The sequence below is a fragment of the Athalia rosae genome, chromosome 6 (assembly GCF_917208135.1).
Source record: "Athalia rosae chromosome 6, iyAthRosa1.1, whole genome shotgun sequence".
NCBI classification, from domain to species: Eukaryota; Metazoa; Arthropoda; class Insecta; order Hymenoptera; family Athaliidae; genus Athalia; species Athalia rosae.
The window spans coordinates 1,935,245-1,946,214 of NC_064031.1; the positions used below are offsets into that span (position 1 = coordinate 1,935,245).

At 37.2% G+C, this 10,970-nt stretch overlaps 2 protein-coding genes across 4 annotated transcripts; one reads left to right on the forward strand and one right to left on the reverse strand.

Moving 5' to 3' along the window:
- The first annotated feature begins 434 nt into the window (after nucleotides 1-434).
- LOC105691737 (gustatory and odorant receptor 22) lies at nucleotides 435-2,191 on the forward strand. Of its 3 annotated transcripts, none has more exons than XM_048657737.1 (6): nucleotides 435-611; nucleotides 682-935; nucleotides 1,322-1,430; nucleotides 1,489-1,733; nucleotides 1,816-1,905; nucleotides 2,000-2,191. In XM_048657737.1, exons 1-6 carry the CDS (start codon nucleotides 581-583, stop codon nucleotides 2,114-2,116), a joined length of 846 nt encoding a protein of 281 aa, XP_048513694.1. In that variant the 5' UTR covers nucleotides 435-580; the 3' UTR covers nucleotides 2,117-2,191. The 3 variants fall into 3 exon arrangements, with proteins under 3 accessions (XP_048513694.1, XP_048513695.1, XP_048513693.1); XM_048657736.1 differs by adding an exon at nucleotides 996-1,256 and having other exon boundaries at nucleotides 469-935; XM_048657738.1 differs by lacking the exons at nucleotides 1,816-1,905; nucleotides 2,000-2,191 and having other exon boundaries at nucleotides 996-1,495.
- On the reverse strand, nucleotides 2,182-10,466 carry LOC105691785 (EH domain-binding protein 1). The gene is made up of 18 exons (XM_012410505.4): nucleotides 9,718-10,466; nucleotides 8,592-8,799; nucleotides 8,272-8,453; nucleotides 7,974-8,185; nucleotides 7,749-7,887; nucleotides 7,387-7,620; nucleotides 7,129-7,318; nucleotides 6,855-7,021; nucleotides 6,546-6,768; nucleotides 6,102-6,293; nucleotides 5,949-6,038; nucleotides 5,740-5,853; nucleotides 5,458-5,667; nucleotides 5,236-5,382; nucleotides 4,931-5,148; nucleotides 4,641-4,829; nucleotides 4,442-4,548; nucleotides 2,182-4,335 (listed from the first exon to the last, which is right to left on the reverse strand). The coding sequence occupies exons 1-17, from the start codon at nucleotides 9,819-9,821 to the stop codon at nucleotides 4,467-4,469; spliced, it is 2,901 nt and encodes a 966-aa protein (XP_012265928.2). The 5' UTR covers nucleotides 9,822-10,466; the 3' UTR covers nucleotides 2,182-4,335; nucleotides 4,442-4,466.
- Nucleotides 10,467-10,970: the final 504 nt, after the last annotated feature.

The window sequence follows — 10,970 nt, forward strand, 5'->3', positions numbered from 1 at the left end:
ATAATGAATAAATTTTATCAATAATTGGCACGTAGCAGCTAGGCTGGTGTTCAAGAATCATTAATTCATCGATTAAGAACACCAAACGCGTTTATCCAAACGGCTGGCCAGCCAGCTTACCCTGCACTTTGGAAACTAATAATTAATAACTCAAGCAGAGGTCTGTAATTTTTTTTTTTTATGACTCCATTCTTTTGGGTACCTTATAGTGGCCCAACGACGTTACCTGAACACTTGAAATTCCCCGCAGTGTTTGTTCGTGGCTCGAAGACGGAGCAACAAAAATTTGAAAATGTATGGAGACAACATGGACCAGTTTTCGAACCGCATGACTGGGCCAAAAGTATTCAGAGTCGGAACTGCGGAGCAGCCTGTAGCGAAGGAGAGAAAAAAGCCTGCGGTTTTTCTGGGCACGCAATCACGTCTTGAAACTCCTCCGACTTTGATAGCACCAAAGTATGAGAGAAAAAATCAATTCAGCTACAACGAAGACAGACCGCCTGAAGTAGATGGAAAATTATTGGATCAACATGACCATTTCTACGACGATACAAAGGTTCTACTGATCCTCTTTCAGATAATGGGCGTAATGCCGATTCAACGTGGAATAGGTAACGAACGGTCTATTTTAAATGGAAACGATACAATGTACATCGTAAATTTGATCGATGAAAACCGCAGGGACAACTACTTTTGAATGGACTTCATCTGCAACCATCTACGCGATGTGCCTTTGGATAGCAGAGACGGTAATCGTCATTCTCGTGGGTAGGGAACGTATCGAAAATACCCTTCAACCCAATAAACCTTTCGACGAATATATCTACAACATAATTTTCCTCTGCATATTAACTCCTCATTTTTTGCTACCGATCGCATCTTGGAGATACGGTAGCGAGGTCGCAAAATATAAGAATATGTGGACACATTATCAGGTAAGATTCTTAATGGGAAACGCATTCATCCCATCTACAATCATTCGTTATTGATCATAGCTGAGATATTATCGGGTGACGGGATCGGTCTTGGAATATCCAAGTTTACGAAGGATGTGTATAGCTCTTTGCATCGTCTCCTGGTTAATATCCATCACGGTCGTAGTTTCACAATTTTATCTGCAACCTGGTTTTACAATGTGGCATACCTCGGCTTATTACCATATCATTGCAATGTTGGATTGCCTCTGTGCTTTATGGTGGATAAATTGTACAGCGATTGGTTCCGCTTCAAAGGGTCTCGCTTTAAACCTCCACAAGGTATTGGAAAAGATTCTTTTTTCCAAAGCTTGTGGCCCAACTCTGACTGAGCTCCTCTATTTCAGGCTTTGGAAAATACCGAATCAGCCGAATTACTCGTGGAATATCGATCCCTTTGGCTGGACCTCAGTCACATGATGCAACAGCTTGCCAAAGCTTACGCGAATATGTACGGTAAGGATAATTTATAAAGATTTTTGCTCGTTTTGTAATTTTTTGAATACAATTTCAGGAATATACTGCCTGATTATGTTTGTAACTACGATAATCGCCGGCTATGGAGCTTTTTCTGAGATCCTTGATCACGGTTTCAGCCTCAAGGAACTTGGTCTTTTTGTAATCGTCGTTTATTGTACCGGTTTATTGTACATTATTTGCAACGAGGCTGATCATGCCACTCGAAAAGTCGGTCTGGAATTCCAGGAACGTTTGCTCAATGTAAATCTCGCTGCTGTAGACAACCAAACTAAAAAAGAGGCAAATATATCTCCCTATCTTCGGCCTAAATTTAGTAACATTTTCTAATCTTATCGCATGTGCTCCCTAATTTATATTGCAGGTCGAAATATTCCTTGCCTCGATCGCCAATAATCCTCCGGTTTACAGTTTGAACGGATACGCAGTAATAAATAGAGCGTTGCTCTCCACGGTACCTAGTTTACTTGAATCCTTTTTTTTTTTAACATTGGTCTCTCGCAGAAGTCGCACTTTTATGTGAATAATTTCTTACTTTATTTCCACAGAATCTAGCAACCATGGCTACTTACTGGGTTGTACTTATGCAGTTTAAATTATCACTGATTCGTAAAGGTGTGCAAAATCCCTCAGGTAATATGACCGGGACTTTGATTGTTCCGTGATTGAGTTTTTACAAGTTGCAAGAATATTTTACTAACAAGGAAATGAAATAAAACAGTTAGAAAAGTGATATATAATCACTGTGCTTTATTAATGACGATGATGTTATATTATTTGGTTTTTTTCCATGTTATTCAAACGAACAATGCGTGATTTTATTTTCCACGAGTGAGTCCATAGTACATATATCACAGGTAGCAAGTAATGAAAATTGATTTATTTTTATTTTTTTTGTCTTTTCAATTTTGTTTCGTAGCAGATAATAGAGTTGACGATAGCTCAACGTGATCATACATATCATTAATGGCAAGAATAATTATTTTGTCCTTTTTCTTTCTCTTTATGAGAATAGTGATTCTATATTATGTGTTTATGTATAGTTATGTTTAAGGATTCGCGAAAAATATCTTCGCGTACCTGTCGTTACAACAAATAAAAATTCATATTGGGGTGACAATATATTAAACATAAACGTAAAGGTACGTTGATGATATATTAGTATTTATCTAGATTTAGAAATACCCTAAATAATTACATGCGAACTCGGTGGACTTATTTTTTCTGGAGAACAACGAGAGCCTGGATGAAAATTATTTTTATACGACAATTACAATTCAGATGTAGTCCAAAGTCAAATAGTATAAAACGAAATTTTGGTGCATTTATATTGAAAAATTATGACGAATAATAATTCGTATAAATTTATTATACATCTTATTTTCAAAACTGAAGTCTGTGGATTCATTAATATTCATTTTTCATCAACCTTATTTCATAGATAGTGATGCAAGCTCGCGTGTGATGTTTGTGGTTTCGTTAGAAGTAATCGTGTGAATAAAAAGCATCAAGACATTTGTTAGACTCGTACGTACTGCTAGGGTAGTACGCGTGAAATTGATGTTACGTTCGATAGAAAAACTGTCAATAAAAATTGTGTATTTACAGTAATTATACATAAATACCTATATATTGATAATATGATTGCCATGCCCTGGTAGATTTTTTTTCTATTTCGTCTGATCGTTCTAAATACGGTTTCACTTCATCTGATTGTACATTCGTATTTTTTAGTGACTCATTTACTTCGTTTGCATTTTATAATGCAAATTTGAAAAAAAAATTTTCTTTCTTCTTCATAAATTCATATAAATTTTTAATTATGTCAAGTTTATCAATTAAAAACCTAGTTGCAATGACAGATCTGCTCCATAACAGAGCACCACCACTTTAAAGCTTATCGTTATTAATTATTAGCACACACATATGTATACCTAACAGAGTTGCGTCACTATATTTTTCAGTTCTAATTTGAAATTTAATCCAATTTATCCCCCCCCTGCCCCTTCCCTCTTTCACCTATAAAACACGAGGACAAACGCTGAATTTATTTTCTGTATGGGTACGCAACATTTTATTAATCGAGCGAGATCTGAATAATTGATGATAATTTAAAGTAACAATTGGTATAAACATACGTCGTCGGGTAAACTGGTCGTTATTTCTAACCAGTATTTAAAAACACACACATAGTAGAGAGTAAACGACTTACGTATCATACACTATGGCACCATACTTGAGTATGCTTAGTTAGTCATTTTGGGTAATGATCATAATTCTAATGATTTCAGTTGTAGAATCAACTAATTTAAAACAAAAAAAAAAAAATACAAAAAAGAGAAAACGAGCTAACAAACAAAGAGACAACTTTCATGTTAATCTTTAATCGCATAACTAAAGTGGCGCCATTTAAATAAGGCGTTGTTAGGACTCAAGTTCCGAAGAGAACCTGGCGCCTGAACATTGGTATATTCTAGATTTAAACTTAATAAATATAAATTATTTTTCAATCCAGTATTTAACTTTAATTAATCACTAAATTGCTTTGCGAATTGCGAAGACGCTACACGCGACAGAGGTCATTGATTTTATTCATTAAATTTTTTTTTTCTTTCTTTTTAGACTACATATTCGGTTTCAAATATTTTTAGTCCATAATAATAAAATCTCTATATTTAGTAATCCGTCGTATCCGAAATTTACACGCTTTGAAAATAGTAAACGAATCTATCGTGCTCAACCATATAAATTAATAATCAACTCGTGAGTGTACTTTTTTTTTGTTGTATTACTTCCTAATGTCATACGTTATACTCGTTAGGCTGAATAGGACAGATTAACTATTCATTCTTTGGCAGCTCCACAGCAATACGAAACATACTTACTAAAAGTAAGAAAAAAAAAAAAAATAAAATAATTGAGTTCATTTTTATCGCAGTATTGGACGTTGATCGTGTGGATAAGAGCTGAAGAAAACGTTTTTCACTCACCTCAAACACAAAGCGCAGTCTCTCCTCACTGGACTACGCAGTTTTTGTTTCGTTGAGCTAGGCCAGCTCGAGAAAGATCACGTTCAATTTCATCGTCATCTTCGATGCTACATCAAAAACGATTTGATGTTATGTACTGATAAATACCTAGTTTACAGCGATGATTATGCTAATGAAACTAATGTTGTTTTATACTCACGCTTTCTCTTGATTGTCAAGGTGATGCACAAGTTCGTCCCTCTTATTTACAATGGATACGAGCTCTTCCAGGAGTAAATTCTCACGAACCTTTTGCTCCGCCGTTTTTTGCCAGTCGCAAACATCTAGAATGCTCCGGAGCTCACGGTTCAAAAGTTCCGAACGACGTTCGAGATCGTCTTCCTTCTCGCTACAGAGAATGAAAAACAATCATGAATAAACAGATTCACAAATGTACCAATGAGTGGGAAAAGAAACCAAACTAAATATGTACAGAGAATTTTTACTTACAGAATGTTCAACTGCATTTGCCTTCTGAGGAGAGCATTCTTCTTGTTTACCAATGTAAACCACAGAGCCATCAATCTCTCAGTTTCCTCCTCATTATCACTTTCCATTGCAGCTCGGAGCTGCTTCTCCAATTTTCCAGCCTGGACGTCTATCTGATTTTGTTCCCTCTCAAGAGCCTCTAGCTCGTTTTGAATATAGGTGGTCATGTCTTTTCCAAACTACCGTAACCAAAATATTTCAATATCATTGATGTAATCTATTTTAGGAAAGAAAAAATGCAGAATAATTCAATTGAAGGTACTCACCCCTCGCGTCGAGTAAACGTTACCATCAGGGCTAGTTTTTTCAGGCGATATTCTGTCCATAATTTTGGAGAAAGAGGACAGAGGCGACTTCTTTTCTCCCTCCGTAACTATGGCTAAGTTCGTTGGGACGTTGCCGTTATGCTCCGACTAAAAAGGTAATTATATTAGCAAGTGTGGATTTTGTGACATAGAGATTAAATTTTGAGCATTTCCACTACTGACCTTGATGCTCAATCTGTCTCCAGGAGTCGACGGTGTGGATGGAGTTGTGCTACGTCTGGGGCTGTTATTCTGCTCATCGACAGATCTCTGTTCACTTGAATTTTCATCACTGATTTGACTAGTATTAACCGCAGCTCCCATTCTGGCTTCGGCTATTAATCTCCGGGCTCTTTCTCGCAGCTGAATTTGTCTCTCGGCATCACTCTGGCCCTGAGGTAAAAATGGAAGGTATTGAAATATGCTTTTTACGTAGCGTTCGGTATTTTTCCGATTATAATTCACCTCCACAGGACTTGCAGCTGCGGAATTAGGCCCGGTAGTTTTAGCCTGATTTCTAGCTTGCTCGAGAAGTTGTCTTGCCCTTTCTCGGAGCTCATCGTGTCGCGTTACTAAAGGCTGTGGACAAAAACAGGAAACAATTATGGTGAGCGTACGTCTCTTAGCTGTTTGTTTTTTGGCGACGGTGTTAGATCTAAGAAATATTTAATCACATGTGGTAACCGTTGGTCGGGACATGTAGGGGATGAACCACGGCATTCGGAACTGGCTCGACTGCCTCTATCAGCCGAATGTAGAGAGTCCTGGAACAAATATTCAAAGAAATTAGCGTTTGCTATATTTTTCAATCGCAATTGAATACTAACGTTATCACGTGTGGAGGATTGCGATCTTCCTATGGAAATAGATTGCGATGATTTGTCCTGGACGACTTGAAGTTCTTCTTCATCGTCCGAACCAAAAGGATCTGTAAGTTGTCTTCTAGTCATTAAAACTGGTCTCTGTTGCTGGAGAGGTTGCGGTTGAGCTATCTGTCCAGTTCTGGGTGGTGATTTACTCTAAAAATGAATAAAAAAAATAAGAAAAATCAAATACAAATATCAAAACACATTCAGATTAGACAAAATTGGATTGGGCACAATGGCTGAGCTAAATTTCTTCTTCCGCTTCCTTTCAATTCTTCTGTTCATGACGTAAAGATCAATAAAAAACTTTGAGGTCAATAAAACAAGAGTGGTGTTAGGCCAGATAAGACTATGATAAGATACGAAATGGACTAGCATAGAAACAGAATACCCTATTAAACCAACCTTTTCTCTTGCCGTATATTTTTCTTTTGCAGGAGATAAAACTTTTCCTAAAATACTTTTTGACCCAGCAAGAATCATGTCTTTAACATCCTTCACGCTCGACGGTGATCTGTCTTTACCATACTGATCATTATCCTGAAGATCAGTATTTAGGCTAAGATGTAGCTTATTTTTCAATGCATCGATCGAACTCTCGTCTCGTTTCGTATCGAACGGATTTGATCTGTGGAATTGAATGAAGAAATTGAGAATCGTGTTAGCCAAATTAATAATTCCAAGTGATTTTTATTATTTAGAATTTTTGCTGACCTCCTGTTACCATCAATCTTATTGTTTCGCTGTTCATTTTGCTCTTTTTTACGGAAATTGATTATTTCTTGACCAAACAATTGCACAGTAACGTCCGTATTATTATCTGTATTGAATCTTCCAATCATGTAAGAAGATTCATCTGTGGTTTTGCCAATTTGCTGTACCTAAATCAATAATTCATACGTTATACAAGAATATTCTAACATTTAATCTTTCAACAACAGGACTTTTTGAATGAGGTGGAGATAACAAAGAACGCAAGTTGGTTTACCTCGAGTTCATGTCCTGTGAAATGAGCTCGCAGTTGGTACAAATATGTCATGACAGCCAGTTTGTCAGGAACAGTTAGAATGTCCATATCGGCTGGTTCAATGACACGAGGGATACCTAATGCCTCTCCTGCATCGAAAGCCTTCTTACAATTTCCTTTTACATCATGCGCCAGCAAAGTTTCAACGTCTCTGTAAGTCCAGTAATTAGAGTTAACTGATTTTCATGAACTTTGTAACACATCCAAAATTCAACTCACATCAGATCGGGTCTGAAATGATGAATGACAGCACAAAAGGCCATTCCGTTGCGCCAGGAAGTGGTGAGATTTGTCACCTTGACCCCTGGATAATCCCTGGTGACCTCTTTACACCATTCGAGGAGATCTTGACCAGGTGTCGTTTCACGGAATTTAGGGAGAATGTCAGACACCCCTTTTTTCAAATCTAAAGGCTGTAGAGATAATCTCACAGCAGACTGTTCAAAGTTTTTGCTGAAAAGCGCCATCAAATTTATTTGGCGAATGTTATCACCGGCAGCTATCTTCATTTGTATGGGTGCCATATGCATGTTTCGCGAATAACGTTCTAAATATATCTTGTTACAGGATTCTCAACTTACTCGTTTTCAATTGCGACGTTATCTTTGGTTGGAGATTTTTCTGTTGCATTATCGCCACTGCTTCCCATTTGGGTGATGGCTCTCGAAAACGGATTGTCATCATTCACTGGCGTTGTTTCATCCTTAGATAAACTTGCAACTGGTAGATAATAATGAGGAAATGGTTATCACTCAGCGTGAAATTTGAATAATTTTGTCCATATTTAATATTGCTTCAAGAATTACCACTGATCGGTGTACTGGCAATTTCACTTTCGGTGAGACTGTTGGTCAGTAAATCGATCTGTTGAGAGATATCAAGGACCTCCTCCAATGATTTTCCAACAAATTCTTCAACATCTTCGGGAATATCTTCGTTATCAAAATCATCCAGTGGTGCAATGTCGCTGTTATTATTTACAGACATCAAACTCGCCATACTCTGCATGTCTTCATCTCTGGTTGCAGAAAATGAAAGGTGAATGGACACAGTACCATATTGAGGTCAATCAAAAATACTGGAGCAATTTTAATGAGATCTTACGTCGCTTTTCCTTCTCTCAAGAATACACAAGACAATGTACACTCGAGTGTAGCACTAACTATTTTCTTAGACGTTGGTTTCAAGTCCAATATTAATTGCTGTTGGCTGGATTCTAGCGACGCATATTTTTTCATGTTTATGCTAGTCGCTGCAACATGTCTTCTTTTACCCGTTGTCGAAACCTATGCATATCCAGTGTTATTATTTAAAAACTGTGAACCATTTTACCAGAAATTGAACTTATGGCGGTACCATTACCAATCATATACGAATAAGAAAAAGAAATTAAAAGATAAATAGCTGATTGTATTCCAGCTTACATCTTCGATAACAAACGTCCAATCTTTATCCTCGAGTTCATGGGTTCTTGGGTCTTTAAAGAGGGTCACAGAAACTATGTGATTGTCTGGCACAGCCCAGCTGATGTTTCCCTTGAGGGGATCACTTAGGGTTGGTTCCCATTCCAGAGGCTCTGAACTGACCCTTCTGCTGCGCCTAGTCCAAACTACGCTCAATTTGTTTGGCTTCCTAAATCAGGTTGGAACATACAGGATTACAGTAAGGCATTAAAAGTGTTGGAACTCGAAATTGGCATTATACAAGTCATATAAAATTCAATGATACAGGGGGTTTTATTGATGGGAGAAACCTGATATGAATTATCATTTCATTCGTAAACTAAAAGGCACAATATTCTTTTGCCTTATTGTGTATTCCTAAGAAAATTATGCAACCTTTTAGTGAATGAAATTGATATTTAGCGGATCAATATAAGAACGTGGAAAAAGATTAATCTACTTTACGTTAATTGTGGGTTGCGATGTCACAATTGTTTTCAAAGTTCATTAGATATTTGACAAAGAGATAAAAAGATACATATCATATTTGCCTAATAGTGTTTATCGTATACACTAACAGGAAATGATGATTTAACGTTGTTTATTTATATCGTATGAGTTGCGTCATTCTTATCATAGAATTAATTTTTAAGAATACAGCAAATGAAAACGATGCATAGTATTTTTGTTGATACGACAGATCTTTCATTGGCAATTGAGCATAAGAACAAATAGACAACAAACATTACGATATGAAATACATATTCATAAAAATAGTAAAACAACTGGCTCGCACTTGTTGTATTAAAATGTGTGCAAGTCATGCTTTCACACGAGTCGTTTATTGTACGCAAAAATTGACGACTCAACTCTTTTGTCTCATTCGTCTATGCAAATATACATACACATGTATAGGTAAAAAATTTATAAATAGTTACAAATGTTGGATATTTTTCAATGAATAGAATAACGTGAGCACATTAGGAGTCGGAGCTTACAATGGTATCGCGTGGATGAGATAGTAACGTTTATAACATTGATTAAGAAATTTGTATCGTTTCCGTATCTTATGTCAGTTTAGATAAAGGAGAAAAAAAAATTCACTTACCATTTTGACGTGGTTTCTAACGTCACTTCGTGATAAGAAACGGTGAACTGAAACTTAGCCGCCCTCTTGTTAACCCTTTGCAGCCTTTTCCATACAGAACTCATTGTAGCACTTTTTTCAAAGATTTAGTTAAAAAAAATAAAACAATTAAAAATTGGAGAACTAATCGGAGCGAGGTGATTAGCTTGTACGTTTAGAAACGTGAAAACTATGAATGAGTCTTAGATCTGGAAGCAAAGTATGATTTTCAGTTGCTCATTCATTTCTGTGAATAATTGATGACGAACTTTGGCATTGAGGGGTTGTCAGACACAGCAGAGTAAGGTATCGATAATCACGTGGGTGAACTTGATTAATCCTCTTCTTACTTTTTTACACAATTATTATTTATAAAACTCTGAGGTCATCGAGGCAAGGTTCCCCTTCGATCATGCAAAAGCGTTTGACATTTCGTTTTGGTATCACCAAGTTGACTCTCTCTTTCGGTTCGCCTTCTTTAAGCCACTTGGAAAAATTCTTACTTATTTATTTATTTCCTTATCTTATTCCAGACGATGATTGTCCGATAAATTGTCCATCACGACGACATTTTACCCGGTCTTCAAACGTCGTAATATCCACGATTTTTACTGTCCTAGTTTCGGTTCAACTCTCCCAAAAATTTGATTTGGAAAGATCAACTCCACAAATCATCGTAGCTACTCGGACAACCAGCACCTAATCACTAATTTTTACAAAGCTCCTGCTGCTGTGCTCTTCGGACAACAGGGGAGAACTCGTAGTTCCTCCTCTATCGATCGTGAACTACGCGAATTCACGATAAGAAAGTCACAATGTTACAACAATATAGAACATTGAAAATTGCTTCGTAAATTATACCAACCGTCGATCGCTCCTTATCATATCAAATGCATTCAAACGCTTTCACAACTCACCGCTTGTTGCGCACGTATTTTTTTATACCGGTGCAACCCCAACTGCACCGGATACTGGCGCCATCCAACGGCGACAGATCGCCTCAACTTGTGCATCCCGAAGATGCATTCCACGATGCATCCTTGCATTCGACCCGATGACTCGCGCCATCTGGATCCCTGACCATTCGCAACTTTTTTAAACATCCCAGAGGTCAAGTTCACCTCAGTCGCCCCCGTGCTTTGGACGGGACAACATCGCGCAGGGGGTAGTCTCGTTGAAATATGTAATTTTCAACAGAAAAAGGAAATAATTTACTCAATACGTGCAGCTTTTTA